The 23,049-nt window shown below is 38.8% G+C and overlaps 1 protein-coding gene across 2 annotated transcripts in view; it reads left to right on the plus strand.

Moving 5' to 3' along the window:
- The window catches only part of PEX1 (peroxisomal biogenesis factor 1), a 51,648-nt gene that overhangs the window by 27,532 nt on the left and 1,067 nt on the right, over positions 1-23,049 (plus strand). For both annotated transcript variants that reach the window (XM_048838136.2, XM_048838137.2), the window contains exons 14-23: positions 1,071-1,260; positions 1,507-1,673; positions 2,418-2,552; positions 4,713-4,777; positions 7,220-7,362; positions 7,443-7,546; positions 9,030-9,206; positions 13,431-13,661; positions 20,678-20,875; positions 21,207-21,337. In XM_048838136.2, the coding sequence (XP_048694093.2) occupies positions 1,071-1,260; positions 1,507-1,673; positions 2,418-2,552; positions 4,713-4,777; positions 7,220-7,362; positions 7,443-7,546; positions 9,030-9,206; positions 13,431-13,661; positions 20,678-20,875; positions 21,207-21,337 (1,541 nt within the window). The remainder of the gene's footprint in view (positions 1-1,070; positions 1,261-1,506; positions 1,674-2,417; positions 2,553-4,712; positions 4,778-7,219; positions 7,363-7,442; positions 7,547-9,029; positions 9,207-13,430; positions 13,662-20,677; positions 20,876-21,206; positions 21,338-23,049) is intronic.

Below are 23,049 nucleotides of genomic sequence, written 5' to 3' on the forward strand. Positions count from 1 at the left end.
GAGGTAAAACCAAACCAAAAACACAACAACGCTACTGGGGATTTTAAGAGATCTTTTGTGATATTAAATAGCCTATAACTTTTCTATGTTATCTTTTGGAAAAAAAACACAGAAAGTTATGCCTAGTGGTGAGTCTCTCACACCACTCAAATTAACAGACACTTCACCATAATGTATACTTTCCCAAATTGTATTTGGGTTTTAAAATATTTAAAGGGAACTAGTTTTTTTAAATTCAAAAATTTGTTTAATTGAGTATATCCTTCTACTCTTAAAAATAGGCTATATTGAAATGGTACAAAAGAAATAGCAATCAATGTATTAAATATAGTGTACTCTAAGGAAAAATAAAAAAGATTTGTATTTTGTACTAGTGTGTGAGAGAATGCCCACAACACTTTGGAATCGTACCCAAGTTTATGGTGCTTTTATTGTTCTCCTGTCATAAATGATCCATTTAAAAAATCAAGGACTGCATTCAGATCTCTAAGTGCTGACTTGTGGCAGAAGAAAAGACTTCCCCTGAAAAACTATGTTGTATGACAACTCTGTGATCTGAAATTACCCAGACTTGTTTTTTAACCAGTGTCCAAATACAAATAAAAATTTCCAGTATAGGCCTTATTCTATAAGGTAGTTGAGAATACTCAGCACCTCTCAGGATCAAGCCCTTTATACCTGTGTGATTTGGTCTGTTTGTTCCTAGGATTTCTCATTCTTCATTTCTGATTTGGAATTTATTCCAGTGTTTGTGATGCAGATATGACTGGGATAGAATAGAAAGATTGATTTCTGAAATGATCATTGCTGGGCTAGAGGTTACAGTGGTCAATTAGTCATTTAGAATTGTAAAGCTGGTGAACTCTTAGAGAAAGTCAGATAAAAAAATTATTTTTTCTTCAATTTGTGTTAGTATTTTTTATACATTTGGTCAAAAAACTCCTATGTTGAATGAAATGTTGGTAACTGTGTTTTCATTCTCTGAAACATTTGAGTCTTCTAAGCCTAAGGTAATAATTCATATCGGTGAAAAACTATGTATAAATTCACTGTATAGTTTTATTTTTCAGGAGCAAAGATGTGAATTACTGCATTCCATAATAGAAAATAAATTGAACTCCGATATAAACAGATTCTATGATCTTGATCTCCAGCATATTGCAAAGGAAACAGAAGGGTTTATAGCTAGAGACTTTACAATGCTAGTGGATCGCGCCATACACTCCTGTGTTTCTAATAAGGGAGCGTGCAACAAGGAAGGTATGTGATAGTCACCAAATCTCTACTTTGTTTTAGTTGTACCATATGGCATGTGTGTGCAATAATAATACAGAAGCAAAAAGTTATAGTAAAACTCTCCATACTTTACATTTAAAATGCATTTAACTGTTGTTTAGAAAGTTTTCTTGTCTTTGATATCATATTCATACATTCTTTTTTTCCCCCACCATAAGGGTAAATTGATTTTAACTGGAGTTTGTTTGTTCCCGGGGTTTTTTTCAACAGACTTGAATCTGTCAACCTTAGACTTTCAAAAAGCTTTAAAACATTTTACTCCTTCATCTCTGAGAAATGTTAACCTACACAAACCTAAAGACTTGGGCTGGGACAGGATTGGTGGCTTAAAGGATGTACAGCAAATACTCATGGATACCATCCAGTTACCCACAAAGGTACCCTTTTCTTTTAAACCAGGAACAGATGCTTCAGTACTTTACAAACCATTGTGTTTCTGGAACTCTGATTAACAATTTTACTTTGTGGAACAGCTACTCTTAGAAAAAATGGACTCTTACAGGTACAGCACAGAACGTGTAGTTCTGGTAGAGGGAGGACTAGGGTGCCTTTAAGCCATTTTTTGCACCCTCCCTTGCCTGAGATGCTCTGAAGGCTTGAGAGGCCTAGAACATAACATAAGTATTCCAGCCCTATGGGCCATAGTGCTGCCCAGAAGCTCTGTGGTATTGCAGCCTTGACCTGGACACATTCCTCCCAACCCCAGGCTTGTCTTCTCCTCCTGGACTTGTGAGTTGGTCCTGAGAAGGTAACATTACTACAGCTATCTACAGTGGCTGAACCAGAGGACTCTTCCCTTAGCCGGTTATGGAGCTTTTAGTACCCTTTTACATCAGCCTGGCTCTTTTACCCAATGTAAAGGTACCAGAGTAAGGGTGAGAAAGTCACCCTAGAGCTTTTCAAATAAATGGTTTGGAACTTTTAGTAATAGGCTACTTTAATATAACCCAATTATAATATAACTGATAATATCAGTTGAGATGAGCCCTTCTGCTGATAATGTGGATGAAGTAAGTAATCCCACAAGAATGTCCATATAAATAAACACTCATCAGAAGCCAATTATTACATAATTACTTATTTGGAAATAGATATTACTCTTGATGACTCTGTATTTTCAGTATCCAGGATTATTTGCAAACCTGCCGATACGACAGAGGACAGGAATTTTGTTGTATGGTGCTCCTGGAACAGGAAAAACTCTATTAGCAGGTGTAATTGCCCGAGAGAGTGGAATGAATTTTATCAGCATCAAGGTAACAAAGTTTTGATGGTTTATTAGATCTTTGTATTAATGCAAAAAATCCCAACTTTAGTTACTTTGTGTGTGTGTGTGTGTATAATATATATGCAAAAACAAATACCAAAATAAGAAATTCACATTTAAAGTGAAGTCATTGTCATGACCACAAATAAACTGTTACAACATTTAATTTTTCTGCTGTGGATAAATACTTACTTAGTCATTGGGCCAGACTGAGAGAGAGAGAGAGAGAACGAGAGAGTGTGTGTGTGTGTGTGTGAGTATGATACTGTAGTCTAGAGGATGTGAGAGACCCAGGGTCCGGTCTCCCTGCTCCAATCACTCTTTTGTTATTTATCCACAGTGGAACAGGTTCAACAGGAAAGACTGAAGCCCCACCCTCCATCAGAATATCCCATAACTCAGTGGCTAGAGCAGTCTTCTGGGAGGTGGGAGGACCCCTGTTCAAATCCTTCCCCCTCCATGAGAGGGGAATATTGAACCTGGCTCTCTCATCTCAGGTGAATGCTCTAACCACTGGGCTAAAAGTTATAAGGCGGACACTGCCAGGGCAATTTTGAATGGAGGCCAATCCAGTAGCCTTGCTTAGCAGCCACCTACTGGGTTGAGCCCTCCACACAAGATAGGTGGGAAAATGCCTTGTCAAGGTTCCTTCCCCACTCTGAACTCTAGGGTATAGATGTGGGGACCTGCATGAAAGACCGCCTAAGCTTATTCTTACCAGCTTAGGTTAAAAACTTCCCCAAGGTACAAACTTTGCATTGTCCTTGAACCCTATCCTGCCACCACCAAGCATGTTAAACAAAGAACAGGGAAAGAGCCCACTTGGAGACGTCTTTCCCCAAAATCCCCCCAAGCCCTACACCCCCTTTCCTGGGGAAGGCTTGATAAAAATCCTCACCAATTTGTACAGGTGAACGCAGACCCAAACCCTTGGATCTTAAGAAAACGAAAAATCAATCAGGTTCTTAAAAGAAGAATTTTAATTAAAGAAAAGGTAAGAGAATCACCTCTGTAAAATCAGGATGGTAATTACCTTACAGGGTAATCAGATTCAAAACATAGAGAATCCCTCTAGGCAAAACCTTAAGTTACAAAAAGACACAAAACCTTTCCATTATACTTTCCATTCAGCACAGTGTATTTTACCAGCCATTAAACAAAAGGAAATCTAACGCATTTCTAGCTAGATTACTTACTAACTTTACAGAAGTTCTGAGTCTGCATTCCTGATTTGTTCCCGGCATAAGCATCACACAGACAAACATACCCTTTGTTCCCCCACCACCACCCCTCCTGATTTGAAAGTATCTTGTCTCCTCATTGGTCATTTTGGTCAGGTGCCAGCGAAGTTATCTTAGCTTCTTAACCCTTTACAGGTGAAAGGGTTTTGCCTCTGGCCAGGAGGGATTTTATAGCACTGTATACAGAAAGGTGGTTACCCTTCCCTTTCTTTTTATGACATGCCTATTTCTATCTTTCCCCAGTTTGTGAATCAGTCTGAGGCTTAGGCGGGAGACAGGTGTCTGGACACCAGTTCACCTGCTCAGAGGCAGAAACATAGGCACAGAGGGAACTTTTATCCTGAAAATTTAGGCACTGAGTGGGTTTGGCGGGAGTTTTGTGAATTGCAGTGGAGCAGAAACTGGGATTTAGGCACCTAAACTTAAGACTTAGATGTGTAAGTACCTTTATGGATCTGGCCCTGGCTATCTAAGCACCACTGAGTGACTGCACACTGTGGCCACACAATGTTATCTCTGAGAGTTTTGTTTGTAATTAATCACTAAGTATTTTTTTAGAAAATTTTATGTATTCTTAATTTCTTCTTCTTTATAAAACTATACTAACTCAGTGGGTATTGCAGCTGGCCAGAATAGTTTAGTTTAAATGTATCTTCAGAACACAATCCACAGACTTGTGATACTGTAACACATTTCCCTTTAAAGCAGGAAGACAGAGAGTGACTGAAATTAGCACTACCTGGCACAGTTTATCTAGTTTTTTGACTCACCTGGGAACCACTGCTTGCCCATTACTTTGAAATTCTCTAGTGCTTGCATAAATAACCCACCTTGTTAATAGATTCCACAGTGATATGGAATTAAGAAAAAACACAACTCCTGAGTCTTCTCATTTTGCTATTTTACAGGGACCAGAGCTCCTCAGTAAATATATTGGAGCAAGTGAGCAAGCTATTCGAGATGTCTTTAACAGGTTGGTTCTTTAAGAATAAATTCTGTTGTCAATAGCTTCCACTTTCATGGCTGATGCTAAAAATAATTATTTGAATTTCCTGGTCAGCAGTCTGAAGGAGCAGGCTTAATGGGTCTTGATCATTAGGTCTGAAATAGCTAGACCTGCTGAAACCACATGTTAAAATACTGACAGGGTCAACTTAACCTTCATTCTTCATAATTTGATAAATTGTGTTCCTTGTAGTTTATTGTGTAGGTGGCCTTCGGGTAAGACTTCACAAACTGAGACCCTGTTTGCTTGTATTGACATTAAAGTTTCCATAGTAGTTTAACAGCATAATTGTGAACTTCAGAAGGAAATAGAAATAAGTACAAAATAAAGTATAAAATATTAATGGTAGTTAACTGGAAATCCTGTTCTTCAAAGCAGCTCATTTCCACAGGAAACCATCATAGTTGCTGCCGTCTATAATTAAATGTAACTTTATTAGGACTTGTCTACATCAGGGGTGCTCAACCTACAGCCCGTGGGCCATACACAATCCACTAGAGCATTTCATAAGGCCCACTGTCTGCTTCCACACAATATACTAATGGCCAATTCATTAGCGTTTTGTCGTCATGTTTACATCATTTTAGTTTACACAAGTGTATAAATAGACAATACTGTACATAGGTTGTTTCTATCTAAAAACATACAAAACAAGCTGAACTGAAAATATAAAACCAATACTGGTGATTTTAAATCTTATTCAAATACGTAGAATCTGTTTGGCCCGTTTAAGATTGTGCTTAGGTTACTCCTGGGGGAATTCTGTACCACTACAGGTGTGCATAATTAATGAGCCTCACACAATTTTAATTTTTTGCGCAGAAAAAAGCTTCTGCTGGAATGTTGCTGCAGTTCCACCTTTTGCTCATCAGAGGGTGCTATGACAATAGAACACAGCAACCGCTCCCAGCCTGCTAGGGAAGAGAAAGAGCCTGCCTTCTTTGCAGCGCCTGTCAGGCCACGTCAGGAGACAGGGGCTATGGAGAGACAAAGTGCGGCTGCTGAGGGGGTCAGACAGGCTCATAAGGGCGAGTGGGGGAGGACAGACTGGGGCTGAATGGGAGTGGAGGCCCAGGGCCACAGGGGGAGGCAGGTGCAGGGCCACATGGGCAGAGCAGGAGGGGGTGCAGAGTTACAGGGGAAAGAGGCTGGCTGAGCGGGGGCCCAGAGACACAGGAACAGGAGGGTGTCTGAGTGGGGGTGGAGGGACACGTGGACAGGGGATGCAAGGACACATAGGGAGAGGGCAGATGTGCCTGACTGAATGGGAGAAGCTAAGAGTCAGCCAGGGTCTGCATGGGGGAAGCTCCCTAACAGTCCCTCCCCGCCCCTCAAAAAAACCTGTTCCATACTTTTCCCGCTCATACCCAACAAGCCTCCAAGTTCACACCCAGACTCCTTCCCAGCAATTACTTCCCTCTCCCTCAGCTCCTCTATTACCTCCCTGACTCTGAGGGATGTGGAAAATATGGTTCTGTATTGAAGTTTAAATGAATTATTACTCAGAGTTCTGTATTAATATGCCTAGTAAAGAATCTATTTGTCAAAAAACATTTTCTGAATCTTTTTTTATTGCCTGTATTGTTACAGGCATACTTGCTGACAGGTATTTTGAAATAAATGACCAAAAATAATTGAAACCAGTGTGATTATATTGTGTTATTTTGACAAGTAAAATATGCAGAATTTGAAAATATTTTGCACAGAATTTTTAATTTTTTGGCACAGAATTTCCCCAGGAGTATTAGGTTTATATGGCCCTCCTGTGTAATAAGGTTGCACATGACTGGCCTACATGAACACTGACTTCATGGCAAGCTGGGATGTAAATCTACCCTGCAATAGCCTGCCACACACTAAGGCTTATCTTCACAAACATTTAGACTGTGGCTAGCTGTGGTGTGAATCTACCCCACGCTAGTCTGCCAGGGTCTAACAGTTCAGGCATAAATAGTTTGTTAGAGCACTTTGATCTAGTCCTCTTTGAAACAGGACTAGATCAAAGCGCATTAGCAGATTTTTAATGTGCATCAGCTGGGTCCACACGAACAGTTAGACTGGGAAGATAGTGCACGCCAGATTCACACAGCAGCTTGCTGTAAACTAAATGTTTGTATAGACAAGCTCTTAGCATCCGTGTCAACCCTGCTGCTGCACACTAGAAGTTCCCTTCTGTGCTTCAGTCTACTTCCTTTTCAAAGCAGGGTAGATCAAATACTACAGAACTTCTAGTGCATGGTAGTAGGATCCCCACTAGCACAGGGTAGATTTACACCCCAGCTTACTACAAATAAGTGTGTTTTGTGCAGACAAGTCCTTACAAACAGAACACATATTTCACATCTCTAAGCAGATTTATTTTACTTAGCTCAAACCTAAGCAGAACTGAAGGATTGTATTTTGTTCCAGAGCACAGGCAGCCAAGCCTTGTATAGTTTTCTTTGATGAGTTTGATTCCATTGCCCCTCGACGAGGTCATGATAATACTGGAGTGACAGACCGAGTGGTTAACCAACTGTTGACTCAGCTAGATGGAGTAGAAGGCTTACAAGGTAAATAATTTAGCTGTCTTTTTTTTTTTCTTAAAGGCATGAGTTCAACACATTAATGATAATCTCTTACTTTTTCTAAGGGGTTTATGTGTTGGCTGCTACTAGTCGTCCTGATTTGATTGACCCTGCTCTGTTGAGGCCAGGTCGACTGGATAAATGCCTGTACTGTCCTCCTCCTGATCAGGTGAAGAAACACTATACTGCACCATATATGAAAGGAAAAAAAATCAGAATAATGAGCGGGATTCTTCACTGCCTTGTACTTTGTGTAGTCATGTACACCTGAACAAAGTGGACTTGACTCACCATTGCATAACTTCAGTTTTACACCTGTGTAACTTTACTAATTTCTATGGAATTGCACTGGTGTAAAACTGGAGTAATGCAGAGTGGATCAGATGCAATGAATGTAAAATGGGGATAAAACATGACCAAATCAGAGTTATGGAGTTTTACGCCCGCTTTGCACTATGTAATTGACTATGCAGTGTTCAAGCAGTATAGAATCAGGCCCAGTATTCTTAGGTCTTGTGTTTGTAGAAAGAATGTCGCTCTTCAGATGTTTGTAATCCCATTTAGGAGACAGCCATATTCAATTTGATTTGACTGATAGCGTTAGTGTTTGTTTTCTCCAGATATTCTTCCATTGTTTTCCACAGATGTAGGGCCAATCATGATCTTGTGGCTAAAGCCCTCATAAAAGGGGCTTTGCTTACAGGAAATACATAGGAGCAGGGATTGTGGAGATTGAAATTTGTCATTTCCATCTGCCAACAGGACCCAGGTCACCATTTCACCTGCTGTTGCAGGGCATAATGAGGAGTAGAGTACATGGCCTTTTGCTTCCCCATGCAAATTAGTGACCCAGTGTTTTCCAGAGCAGGTAGGCATGGAGTCCAGCTGTTTGGGCTTTCCATTACCTGGCATCCATGCGATGGAAACATATTTCATCAGCATTTGGATAATTATGTACTGATGTAAATGGAAGGACTTCCAGTGACTTCAGTGTGTTTTGGATCAGGGCAGTAGAGATTGCAGGATTTGTCTCTTTGATTGCCCCTAATTATAATGGCAAATATTCATTAGCAATTTACATGGCAAGTTTAACAGATATCACCCCATTTCATTCTCACATGCATAATCCCATGCACTAAGAATGCAAACACATTCTATCCAAATATTTTTCATTGCTATTTCCATAGGACAAAAAAATGAGCTCTTCAGTCCAACAGGGTTATTTCCTGTGTCTGGACACTTCTCTTCTTATGTTTAGAAAGGTGAAAACTGGTAAAAAGGCAAATCCAGTTATATTTACAAAATGTATATGAGAGTTCACCTTTTAATGGTGTATTTAAAAATCTTGGATATTGATAATATAATTAGAGAATGCGCTCAGAGAATTCATGGCTCACTGGATATTTTGTTTGGCAGCATTTTTCTTAGAAAAATTAAGTGAAAGTAGTAATGAGCATATGCTTGTATTTGAAAATAGATTGTGCAGTATTTCCATATATGTACTATTTTAATGATATGAATATCCCCTTCCAAAACATACATTTCTGCAGATTAGTTTGACCACTTGAGAAAGTGCTTGAGAGAATTACTGTCAAAGTACTGAATAGCAGTTAGAAGCAGGAAACAGATGACTTTACCTTTTTTCTTTTTAGACTTCTCGTTTTGAAATCCTAAAAGCCCTCAGTCATTCTCTGCCTTTGGCAAATGATGTGGACTTTCAGCATTTGGCAGCAAAAACAGAGCACTTCACAGGAGCTGATCTAAAAGCTTTACTGTACAATGCCCAGTTAGAAGCAATACATGCTAGCTTGGGTTCAAGTTTACCACAAGTAAGTGCACTTAAAGTATTTAAAGGATTTCCTTAATTACTGCGTTGTGTTACAAATATATTTTAGAGAGGTTAACTTTACCCAAAAGAGATTTCTGCCACTTTTGGCAAAATTATATTTAAATAAAATGTCTCCTTTTCCTATAATTTCTATGATCTGTAAACTCTGACAGATAGTTTAAAACTTATTCTATATTTGTAGCTTATTAAAATTTTAATAATTTCCCTGTGACAAAATTAGTTTAATTTTTTAAAGTATTTTTGCCATTTACAAAAGATGTTGAATTGATTTGTTTTGGTCTGAACCCATGCATACTGAATGAGAGAAGTGACAAGACAGAACCCAGTAACCCCTCACATGAGTGTCCTTAGGGTCAGTGAGCATTTTCCCAATGTTAGTGTACTAAAAGGAGTTGACATACCTAATAATATCAGCATGGACACCTGATAATTCTTCCTTGAGTAGTGTTCCCATGGGTGCTCCACTTCAGGTGTGCTCATGCCCCTTTAATCAGAGTATTTTGGTAGTAGTGTCTCTTTGGCCCGTGCATGCATCATATAATTCCTCATGCCTCACTCTGAGGCTATATAGGAGTGCACAGGCAAGCCACACTCCATGCCTTCCTTTCAAAGTTGCTTAGCCTAGGTACCCTTCTTTAGTTATTATATTTACATTTTATTTAATAATTTAGGGTGACTTTTGATCTCTTTCCTCATTGGAGAGTGGGACTTTCCCCTCTTAGATTCTGTTGTCTTGGGTTAGGCGAAGCTCTCTGGGCTTCAAGTGGTGCATTTCTTGCTGGGAGGCCATCCCAGTCAGTGATGGGCATTCTTGTTGTGTCCACTGCTTGGTTGAATCTCATATCCCTGAGAGTGCTCCAACTGCTCCATCTTTAAGGGCAGGGTAAGAAAAAATCGGGAGCTAAAACTGAGATTCTTAATAATGGAGAGTTCCCTCCAACAAGCCTCAGCTCCAGGCCAGGAGACCCCACCGGATATTGGCTGCTGAGTGAACACAAGACCCTGTCAACTTCAACACATTTACCTAGGTCTACCCAAGGTAAATCCACTGAGAAAACCCATAGAAAATGAAGTCAATCTCCACAGAAAGAGTCCACTTCAAAAATACCTCAGTTCCCATGGATCGAGGCTGCTTTGGAGACCTCATGTCCCACTCTGGGTACAGTTGAGGCACCAGAGGCTCTCCGTATCAATCCTATGCCTGGGGCTCCAGGCTAAGCAGAGAAAGAGGCCAGCTAGCATGCCTACGTACCAAAACCTTCAGTGCTGCACAAGCAGGACACTACATCATCAAAGCATTCCACCTCTAAGAGAACAGTTCCATGACTTCTTGGGTTCCGTCTGCATCTAAGTTGGCCACTAAGACAACTTCAGTACTGGGAAGATGTCATGCCTCTCATATGGTCTCGGCACCCCCTAATATTACCTCATTAGTACCATCTACTTTGACAAGAGTGGACTTGCCAGAGCAGCATATACCCTCGGTACTGACAACGCAATGGGGCCCCGCTCTTCAAACCTACCCGCTACCACAGAAGTTCAGATTCTCAAAGAATCTACTGGTTTTGCAGGAGCTGGAGTCTCCCTTGTTCGTCAGTACTGCAATGGTATCGGTACCGCGACAAGCACGGTCACCAAGGTGAGACCTTTCCTTGGTGCCACTTGGCTCTCCAACACATTCAGAGAGTGCTGAGGCCCCCCTCTTGAAGAGCAGGAATTTTCCTTTCATTCAAATAGTTTTATCCAAGATTCCCTGACACTTCAGACGAGATTTCCATCCTGACACTTTTGACAAGAGAGGGATTTGCACCAAAGATGGGCCTGTGTTCCCCTGACCTGGTTCAAGCACCGATGAATGTCACTCAGATGCCTTTTGGCCCTCCCCATTGGCCATACTGGGATTTTTGGGCTGTATACCATCCACAATTTTCCCATGCCCCTTTTCTCTCTTGCGGGGAATACGCCCCTACTCCAATTGCTCCTCCTTCGTTATCTCTGGAACAAAAATCCTTTGAGAAGCAGGAGGCCAGGACACTTAAAGAGGTTACTCCACAAGCAAATATTCATTTTTCCCAGATGAAGCAATTATGTCTTCCTCACCAACTGTGGCTGATGACTTCAGATACTTCCAAGAGTTAATGAAGCGCATTATGGATTCCCTCCAGATTCCCCTAGAGGAGGTCAGGGAGCCACAGCATAAGCTCTTGGACATCCTCCAATGGATCCCTCTACCTGAGTTGTCCTGCCTATTAATGAGACCCTGTTTGATTTTGCCAAATCCATCTGTCAGACCTTTGCAACAATTCCACCAACATGTAAACAGGACAATAAAAAATATTATGTTCCAGCTAAAGACTCTGAATTTCTGTTAACCCATCTGACACTGATCTCCTTGGTTGTGGAGTCCGTGATCAAATATGACAGACAACATCATGCAAAGGCCACACCATGTGATGAGGATGATCTATTCAGCAGAAAGACCTACTCATCCACAACACTTCAATTTAGGATCGAGAACTGTCAAGCTCTCATGACTAAATGCAATCATTCAAATTACCACCTTTTACTGAGCATCTGCCAGCTGATCAGTGTGACCAGTTTCAGGTTGCTATTAATGAGGTTTAGCTGTTAGCTACAAGCCTTTTTGGACACAGCCTACACTGCCACTCTAGCCATCTCTATGGCAGTGTAGTCATGCATAGGGATTCCCCTCTGGATTCCCAGTTGAGGACCTTCCCTTGGATGACTTCAAACTGTTCACTGAGTCCACTGGTGAATCACTGAATACCTATAAGGATTCCAGAGCTACATTGCAATCCCTTGGGATTTACATACCTATAGACAAATTTAGTAGATCCCAAACCACTCAAAGATCCTACCCTGCTTCATTCTCAGGATTGCAGAGACCATATGAAACCACCCAGGAAAAAGTTGAGGGTCCTGAGAAAGAGACCACCTGATCCCTCTGCACCTGCTACTGAAACAGCATAATCTAAGCATCAGTTTTAACGGGCTGGTTGAAGACCCGGAACTATTCCCCAACACCAAGCTGTATATATACCATTGTACCCTCCTTCTACTCTTTTGGAATCTCTCTCCCACTTTCTTTCTGCATAGGAGAGAACCACATCAGACAAATGGGTCCTGGAGGTTATAAGATCAGGGCACACTATCCATTTTACTTCCCTCCCTTACACCCACTCCATTCCCTATCGCTCTTCATTGACCCCTCTCACAAGCACCTCTTAAAGCCAGAAGTGGATCTGCAAACGGATGCTGTAGAACTACAAGGAGTCCAGTGGCACCTTTAAAGACTAACAGATTTATTTGGGCATAAGCTTTTGTGGTTAAAAAAACACTTCTTCAGATAAAAGATGTTTTTGTGGATACAGACTAACACAGATACCCCTCTGATAATTGGCTGTAGACTAGTTTCTATTCTGCACAGAGGGAAGGGGTTTTATTCCAGCTACTTTCTGGTCCCAAAAAAGAATGGAGGATGGAGACCAATTTTGGATCTAAGACTCCTAAACAACTTTGTCAAGTCTCAAAAATTCAGGATGGTTTCTCTTGTAGCTAAATTCCATCATTACAGCCAGGGGATTGGTTTTGAGCCTTCAACATTCACGTTGCTTATTTTCGTATCACAACTCACCCATCTCACAAAGATTTGAAATAGGGCAGTAAGTAGCCCCATTGTCAACATCAAGTGATGGTTTATTGAGGAAAAGGCATTCACAAACATCTTTAAAATTTAGCAGCATCTTTTCCTCTTAATAGAAACCTTGACAAACACCACTAATAATGGACCTGTTACTTTCCAGCAGTCTTTCATCAGCCCGGAAGGATATGGTACAGTACAGGTTGTGTCTGAAGTTCTGCTAACATCTTATATGCTTAGTGAGTGACACAGGACACAAAACAATGAAATAAGACATTATATTTATCTCCACAAATTATTGCTCTTCTGTCTGCTACGGAAGCAAAAAGTTCCGGCTAAATCTGAAGAATTTTCTCTGCAAAATAATTTAGAAATTTCCTCACAGAGGAGGAGGGATTGCTAGAATCAGCAACCAAGCAGAAATAACCCAAATTAAATTGTTTGTTAAATATCAATTTTAAATGAAATAGCAAATTGCTGTTACGTGTAAATAAATTTAAAGCCTCTGGCAATGGGTCTCATTTTGTTCTTGTTTTGTCCCAGGATATCGGTTCTAGCTCAGACAGTGACCTCAGTCTCTCTTCTATGGTTTTCTTAAACCATAGCAGTGGTTCAGATGATTCAGCAGGAGATGTAGAAGGAGGGTTGGAGCAGTCTCTTATTTCCCTAGAGATGTCCGAGTTGTTTCCTGAAGATTCAAGGTCCAACATTTATCGTCTTTACTTTGGAAGCTCCTATGAATCAGAGCTAGGAAATGGAACTCCTTCAGAACTGGTAATTTGTCTCTTTTTCTATAATTGACATTTATTCTAAACTTTTTTAGGGGGGCAATATAAAAATGTACAAATTAGGATATTTTGTGTATGAAAACAGATACTGTGAATTTAGAAGACAGGAACAGTTACTTTTACTTCTCTGCTTTTACTTCTTTGTAAAAACAGAAGCTTTTACTTCTCTGCAATTTGACAGTGTCTTAGACCAAGATATTTTATAATTAAGTAAACCACGTCCTAACTAGTTCTTTTTATGTAACCTATGTGTTTTTCCCCAAAAAAAATCCTCCCAAAGTAACCGAGACTGAATAGTACCATATTACAGAACCATTTTGGTCAGCATAGAGTGCTGGAGAGCCAAGTCACAATCAGAATGCTGAGAATGCCAGCACCTGGAATGTGGCAGTTTCCAATAAGCTATTCCATCAGTGCAGTACTTTTGGCCAAATGGGTTGCTTCTGTGGAGTAAGAAAATCTTAGCTGCAGTTATTGATTGGACTTAAGGACCAGAATTTCTATAGTTTTGTTGCCACCGCTGTTAAACAAGTCACCTAAGGAATTTATTCCTTTATCCCTTTATTTGTGCCAGTCTCAGGATTTTACCATAATGGGACTTTAGCAACCACGGGTATGGAATGGGTAACTTATTTTATTAATCCTGGTCCTACTGATGCCATATATCTATGGGCTTGTTTCTTATTATTCACATCAGACACACATGAACAGGTTCAATATGTGGTGAAAACCAAAGAACAGAAATTCTAAAAAACATTGAGAATATACTTAAGAACTTATGTGATGCAGTGAACAAATGAAAACAAATTTAATTTTTGAAACAGGATCTGGCATCTTTATGAAATGCATGGATTTTATAAAAAATATTTTAAATCTTGAAAAACTTTTTTTAGGCTAAAGCACCTCTTACTGATAAAATCTTTTTTTTCCCTTATCTTCCAGTTGGCTCTAGGTAATAGGGGTTTTCTAAAAATCTATTAGAGGTCTTTGTACAGGAAATAAATATTAATCATTTTGAAGAAAGCTTGGTGATCTGAAATTGTAACAACCTGTTGTCAGGCTGAAATCCTAACTGCCTAAACAACTTTCCTTTAAATTCCTACTAAATCATTTAGTGACATTATAATTCAGGTAGCCACTTCTTCCCAACAAGTATAGCTAGATTCTCAGAGGAGGCATAGTTCTTTGGCAGCTCTTTGCTTCCATTCATTCAAGGTCACTTGAGGTATAGTTTTAATTGCGTTACCATCGAAGTAATAATATAATCTTATAACAAAGGTTGGCCAGTAATATTCAAAGCTGTTTTCTCCATTTTTAACCTTATGGAATACATTTTGTTTATATTTACTGAAATCATAAAACCCCTCAAAATAACTTTGTTTACCATGCCTCTTTCAAATACAGTAGAGCAAGTATTACACTACTTGCAGTAATCCCACAAGATCTAGGTGTAAATTGCATCACGGACAATTAATATCAAGTATTTAGAAATAGCTTATAAATATAAGTCAGCTAGTCAGTAGAATAAATTGCAAAAGGCAGCTGTACAATTACTTGAAGTATTCAAAGATAGACTTGCCACAAGGCTAAACTTGACACCTGCCTGTTAAGGGTGGTTTAGAGATAATAAATTCAATCCTGCTATGATACAGGGAATGCATTGACATGATACACTAGAGGACCCTTCCAATCCAAATGAGTCTGTTCCAGATTTTGGAAGAAGTTTTGACTTGAGGGAGTTCAAATATTTTCCCAAAACACAAAGAAAAATCTTTTTTACGTTTTGTTTTGTTTTACTTTTTATTATGTCAAAGTTACAATAAGACATTAAACATACTTCATTGTACATTACTTATTAGTTATTCAGGATCAGGTTAATATTCAAAGAATCTAGCTAAAGATTCTGGCTTGCTGGCTAAGGAGCCATCTTCCTCTGAGTATGCTAAAAAGGGAGACCAAATTTCTAAATACCTATCCTCTTTTTTTATGCTTCTCTTGTATACGTACTTGATGCAAAAACTTTTCCATTATAAAGAGACTCCATATTTTACTATACCACAATCCCATAGGAGAAGTCACTTTTCTCCAATAACATGCAATACAAAATCCTGCTAACAATAAAAAAGAAATGAATTTGTCATTCTGTTTCAAATATAGCTCCTTTACTGGTGCATTAAGTTAGCAGGTCAGAGAATTCCTGGGAAGCTGGCATTTTGTTATAAGATGAATTTCTTTAATAATTTCCTCCCAAAATCATCTTATTCCTGAGTGCCACTGCCACATGTGTCCTCTTTTCTCCACATCTCCTCCAGCTAAGTGCATTCCTAGTGTAAAAATACAATGGATCTTAACTGGAGTCAAATGCCATCTATACAGTAATTTATTTTTTAAAAATTATTTTTGAGCTACACATTGAAAATGTATATCCCATTTCTCATACAGAGACACACTCATCTAGATTAATTTTTGTCCAAATTCATCTCCCATCTTTTATTTTCTCTGTTTTAAATCTTGTGATAATTCTGTCTTTGATTTACCTTAATCTCTTTAATTGCAATATTTGTTTATTGCAAAAGTTTATTTGGTTTCACCTTTGATTTTTTCACTTTGTGTAGTGCCTATTGTTTTAGTATAATAAAGGTTGACTAGAGGCTTCTCAGTGTTTACCCTCTAAAACAGTTGTTCTCAACCTTTTTGGGCTCAGGACCCATTTGTAAATGTTTATGGCCTGTCACGACCCAGTAATATAGTCTGGAGGTGGAGTCCCTGGGAAAGGGGGTGGGGGATTGGATCTGCCCGGCACTCACCCCACAGTGGTGACTTCTGCAACTCCTGTGTTGTGAGGCTGGCTGGGCTTGGCTATCGGCTCTGGGCATTGCAGCTTCCATGGTTGCAGCATCACTCAGGTTTGGCCCCGCTCCCTGACTGGACCAAGTTTATGTGAGTGGAGTTGTGACCTGGCTCATGGAGTTCCAGTGCCACTCACTCAAATTTGGCCTACCTTGGGCTCCTGTTATCACACAGCTGGGCCAAACCTGAGTGGCGCTGGGAGCCCAGAGGTTACAGTGCCTACAGCAGGGAGGCGAGCCCAGCCAGCCCTATGGACCAGGAGCCACAGGAGCTGCCACGCGACCCTTTGAAACATTCTGGTGACCCAGTTTGGCGGAAACCCTGCTCTAAAATATGGCTGAGTGACTGAGAAATTTTCTAGAAGAAGTCCCCGAGTCTATTTATCCAAAAAATTTTTTCTTTATCTGTTGGTTTCTGGAGAATCCAGTCTGTGTTTCTCTGTGAGGTGCAGAAGGTGGCTTCAAAGGATGATAACAGCTCGAGTACATAGGTATCCCCTCCCTACTAGAGAAGGTATATACAATGCCACAACAATACATACACAATTGCATTTTTAACACAATGTATTCCAAAGGTATTAATCCTCATTCAGTAAGGTTTAACTTAATTCAATAAAGTTTTATCTTAATTCCATAAGGTTCGTTCAGGATATTAGAGTCTCTCACAATAGTGTATAAAATTTGTTATCAAAAGTTTAAATCCTGGTGGATGGGTATCCAAAGTATTAATACCAAGAGAAAGTTCAAACCTTAGATGTGGAATTTTTATTATGCCCAGTGGTCTTCCAGGTATCAGAATCCACTTTAGCCAGCCTTTTTTGCACCTAGCATTCAGACTGGATTCTCAGGCAATCCCTCATGTCATTTATTCTTAAAGTAGAATTTAGCTCAATTCTACTTCACCATTTTACTCATGGAGAGCTGCAAACAAAATTATTTTCTTTGAGACAAGATATTGGGACAAATGCCTTCATCCAGGACCATTGTCACTGCAGCTCTACAGTTCAGCTAGTTTGGTACACTGTGTGTTCATCTCCTCTCTGATGTGTTTTATATTTACTTCTATTAGAATGTAAGGCCTTTGGATAAGGGACTATATTTTTGCATAATTCTGCAATACAGTATGCACACCTATAATGCCATATAATTAATTGTGCCTGGCATTCTTCAGTAACCGTGACTAAGACTATATCTTTGTCACAAAGTTTTTTTTAACACAAAAACATGAATTTAAGGTTTTATTAGCAACAAGTAATGATCTTGTAACTTTCTGAGTAAAACTCCTATATAATTTTTTTTTTTTTTATAAACTTGGCTCTATATGTAACTGGATAACCTGATTTTTTTTAAACAATTATCAGTAAGCAGCTTAAAATATTTTAAATTACAAAATAAAGTGATCTGTTGACTTTGCTCTTCTTTAAAACAAAATAAATTTGCGTCTTTTTTTTTTTTCCTTGACAACCATCCAGTCTTAACCATGAGATTACAGAATGCCCTTAAAGGTATAGGGATTAATCTCCAGCAATCGCTTCTGAATCCAGATCTCCACTGCACTAGGAAAATGTACTGCTGCTGTTTATCAGGCTGAACCTAAGGGGGGTTTTTTGGGGTTTTTTTTCCTCCTTTAACAGAACTCCAACAAGTTTGTCAAGCTGTAACATGTTTAACTCTTCCACTCTTGTCCCTAAAAGAAAGCTGTATATTTGTAATGTTTCCATGTTAAAACATGGATGAATGTTCAAAATATTTTAATATGTCAAATTTCATCTATATTAATAACAGTTTTTGAAGCACAATGGCTAGTAATGCAGTCAGTATCTTACAGGAGGCAATTTCAAAGGCAGTTCTCTATGTAGGGAAATTGATTTTGTTCTGCATTTCTAACACCGTAAATTGAAATACATTTAGGTTTTAATTCAGTTCAGTAAAGTCAACAGGAGGCTTGATTGGCTTCAGTGATTGTTGGATCAGACCATTAGAGATTAAGGCCCCAATTCAGCAATGTGCATCGGTATATGAATAGCTTTAAGGATATCAGAAGTCAGTGGAACTATTCATATGCTTAAAGTTATGCATGCTTAAGTACTTCTCTGAATCAGACCCTACAGGATTATCAGAGACTATATGCTGGGGGAATTTCTTTAACATCTTGGCAGACATTCAAACAAAGACAATCTCTAGGTAGCAGGTCTGGCAGTCCCTGTCAATACTGTGGTTAAAACTATGCTTAAATAATTTTGCTAGTACAGTTCTAGCATGGTTAGGTATATGGGGATTGTTGATGTGTAGGTAGAAGACAAATGTTGATATAACATCAGAGTTAAGGTTGTGTACCTATGAATGTCATAGTTTTCCATAATTATACTTAAACTTTAACATTAATTTAGACTCGCCTGTCTTTCAGATGTTATTTTTGTAATAACTGCAGTGTTTTGATCAAGCTCTTGTATTAAAATGTTGATATGTGAATTCAGACCCTTATCTTAATATAGAATTTTGTCTGAGAAATTCCTTTAGTTTTATGATGAAGTGTCATGGTAAATGTTGATATCCCTCCAATGCAGACACCTTTATTCTCCAGTAGCTGTATAAATTAGATTGGGGTAGAATTGTCAGAAGTACCTAAAAGAGTAACTTAGGCACCTATGTCCCATTTTCAAAAATAATTTAGGGGGTGATTTTTAGAAGCACAAATGGCAGTTAGATGATTTTCAAGGAGTCTTTCAAGAGACTTTGGAGTGTAAATGCTTAAGTCACTCTTGAAAATTGGATTTAGGAACCTAAGTCACTGAGGTGCTTTTGAAATGTTATTATATATATATATATATATATATATATATATATATATATATATAATGTCATAGATGACAGCTGTATTAACATACCTTTTGATACTTCAGAGTTCTTGAACTTCCTAATATGCTTCAGCTTTGGGCTTTGGAATTATATAAATTTTCTAAAGTCTGCTGAGAACTCAGATTGCTGATGTTTAAATTATCACAGTGAATAGCTTCAAAACTAACCATGTAAACTTTCCCAGAATTCAAAGCCCCTAGTTCTTCCTACTGTTGGGATGTGCCACCGAGTACAGCTTGGACACACCATCCAAGTTGTACTTATGTTGCATCCCCAAGAGTCTGAATATTCAGAGTCCACCTCAGAGAACTCTGGTTACAAATAAGTAACCTTCATTTCTTCTTCAAGTGTACTCTGCGCATTCATACTCTTGAAGTGCACCAGCTGGTGCAGCTTGGCCTCAAAGAACTCAGGGTACAAGTAAATAACCTTCATTTTTCACTCATAACTAAGACAAATTTGGACTATTAAACCAAACGGTTTTTGAAATGGTGCATTCCCAAAAAGTTAGATTTTTCTAAAAGTGAAATACCTCATTATTCAAAGTTTTGTATATTGTCTGAGCCAATGTGTTGGTCCAATGGTGCCTTCTCTGGCCTGCAGGTCATTGGTACTTGAACTCGTTTAGCCTGGCGGGCTGTTAGTCTATTACTGGTGCCCAGGGATCTGAAGACCCACTCCACTCTTAAATCCGTCAGGTAGTTGATAGGGAAATCCATGCCCACCCACTCCACTGGGTTCCAGCTTAGGGTCCTCAAGCTAGATAAGCCATATCAGGGTTTGTTGTCTCCGGCTATGCCTTGAGCTCCTCCCTACTTTCCCTGGGATTTCTGCAGATTCTTTGGCCTGCTGTTCTGGGTGTCTCCTTCTTGGGTGTTGTCCCTGAGTGGCTCTTCAGCAGCTTGCTGGCAGGAGTTCCCTCCCCCAGACCTTCTTACTCTTCTGATGGCCGCCCCACTCCTTTGCTTCCCAGTCCTTTTATCCTCCCAGCTAGGTTGAGGCTGCTAAGGAGCAATGACCGGCAGTGCCTGTGTTAACCTTTTGGTTGCTGGGCCAGAGGGGGGTACATATACCCTTTGACAATGTCCAAAATAGCTTGTCTGGTTAACCAGATGCTTTTGTGCTGGGAAGTCACCATAAATGACACATTTTAGGAAAAAAAGGACTTTTTATTGGTGAAGAGAGAAAGCTTAGGTACACAATTGTGGGTAAATGGAACGTGTATTAAAATCTTAACTATGGAGTTGCTATTTTGGATTAATAGTAACTTAGTGTTTTTTCCCCGTCACTCTAGAGCTCTCAGTGTTTGTCTGGACCAAACTCCATAACCCATGATTTAACTGGCATTACTCTGAGAGATATAGTATCGTCACAACCCTCTGTGCTCAGAACCGCCTCACAAGAAGGTTTCCAAGAACTTAATCAGGAACAAAGAGAGCAACTCAGGGCTGAAATCAATGCAATCAAGGCCAACTACAGGAGCAAGAATGGAGTATGGCAGTTTTTTCATATTATTCAATCCTAACATGTTTCCCTTAGTTTTCACTCCTTGTCTGTATTTTTTCCTGTTTATAAATTATTTCTGCATTAATATTAAATTGAAACAGAGTAAAGCTAATGTGTAAAGGTCGAAGACGTAGTCTGACAAAATATGCCAGCAAGCTGACTGCTTCGTATAGCTACATTATTCCTGTGTTTTTAATGTCTGGAGATAAGTTGAGTACTGTGTGTGTAGTACATTTGAGATAAATATACTTCAGAATAATACTGACACATGTTGGAAAAGATCCGAAAGTTATTGCTATTTATTTTCTCTTTTCAAGGAGGATGTTGCCCCTAGCCAATCAGGATTAACCAAGAACACTTTAATTATTAGTCAGTCCCACCTAATGACTGCACTTGAGGACACAAGGCCATCTGTAAGTCAAGATGACTGGAAGAATTTTGTTGAACTGTAAGTAGTAAATTATGTTACTAAATTTGTACAGAGTTGTTGTTTTTGAATTTCATGCATGAACATTACATTTAGTAATGTACAATCTTTCAAGACTTGTTTAATATCAGTGTTTTGTAAAATAACTGAATTATATTATAAATTATAAAATCCCCACAGCAAAGTTAATCTTTTCAGCACTTCAGAACTATTAAACATTAATAAAATTAAATATGCATAAGGGAAGCACAATTCACCAGTGTGTGTGTGTTTGAAGATTTGCATTATCTTCGCTGTTGTTTCTGCTTGTAGTTATTTTGATTGCATCTAGATATTAACTTGCTTAGATTTAGCTATTCCATTATTTAGACTATTTTATCTTATGGTTGATACCAATAATGCATGCTAGTGGATCATTCTTACTTCAGCTACATAATTGTCTACATAAATCCCACTATCGATAAAGGAAGTTACCTATTTACCTGAAGGGGACAACTGACCCTTAGAAAATGAAGGTAATTATGCACCTGATCCAAAGACCACTGAAGATGATGGAAACAATCCCATTTCTATCAATGGGCTTTGGGTCAGACCCAGTTTCTACTGTAAGTACTATCTACAGTAGCTACAAGAATAATAAAAAAATCTTCAATTAACTTAATCTATCTTTTTCATACGAATAGAACATGCTTCAGTATATTTCAGAAGCTCCATGTTATAACTCAGTTTTCTCAATTAGATTCCAAGTTACAGCTACATTATGTATAACTATATTGCTTTCTATAGCACCAAGAGATTCTTGGATCCCTGAGATCACGTGTTACATGAGCAAAATGTTAAATTTCTTTGCTCATGAAAGTATAAAACATTCACATTTTTAGTTGTATTCATATTTTTGTTTGCAAAGTAAAACCTTAAATAATTTAACATGCAATTGAATTCTAATGTTTCAGAATACGCAAGTAGTATTTTAAATATTTTAGAATCATCCTGCATCTATACCAGACAAGCAGTGGTTTCAGCTGCTTGTTACAGCAAGTAAGTCAGGTGTTTTGGTTTGGGAGGTGGTATTTTTGTCTCTACATTTTTTGTTCTTTTGAGTTTAATAACTTTTTAAAAATGAGGAAAAATACAGAGAGAAAAGGAGCAGTTAATCTGAGGCAGAAGTTCTATAACAATTTTTAATGTTTTAATCTGCATTTACTATATTTGCATCCATTGACATGGATATCATTGCTAAGTTAGACCTAATTTCATAGTGACCTGAGAAAGTTGAAACTGGGAGGGGGGAGTTGGGTGGTCTTGTGGGACTTTTTTGTTTTGTTTTGGGTCCGGTTGAAAAGGTGTTAAGTTCAGACCCTTTTGGTGGGCTGCCCTAACACTGTACTTTGATCCCTGAGTTGATTATCTCTTAGAGAATAAACTCAGGGTCACTGCTTTTCAGAGCTTGGGAGTATAAGAATTTCCTCTCACAATCTAATGGGAAATTCACATGGATTTGGAATTACAGTAACTGAAATCTGTTGATCTAGCTAAGGATTCTGTGTAACATACATTTTGTTCTAGTAATCTTATATATCTGCAGTGTTGTTAATACAGAGGAAGAATGTCCCATCCTGTAGCAAAAATTATTGGAAGGGACTTTATAGGTAGAAATCTTTCATTAATGTGAATCTATGACCACTCATAGTTTGTTCCTAACATTGTATAAAGAGGGTATTCTCTAAAATGTA

This window comes from Caretta caretta, chromosome 2, assembly GCF_965140235.1.
Source record: "Caretta caretta isolate rCarCar2 chromosome 2, rCarCar1.hap1, whole genome shotgun sequence".
In the NCBI taxonomy this organism is placed as follows: Eukaryota; Metazoa; Chordata; order Testudines; family Cheloniidae; genus Caretta; species Caretta caretta.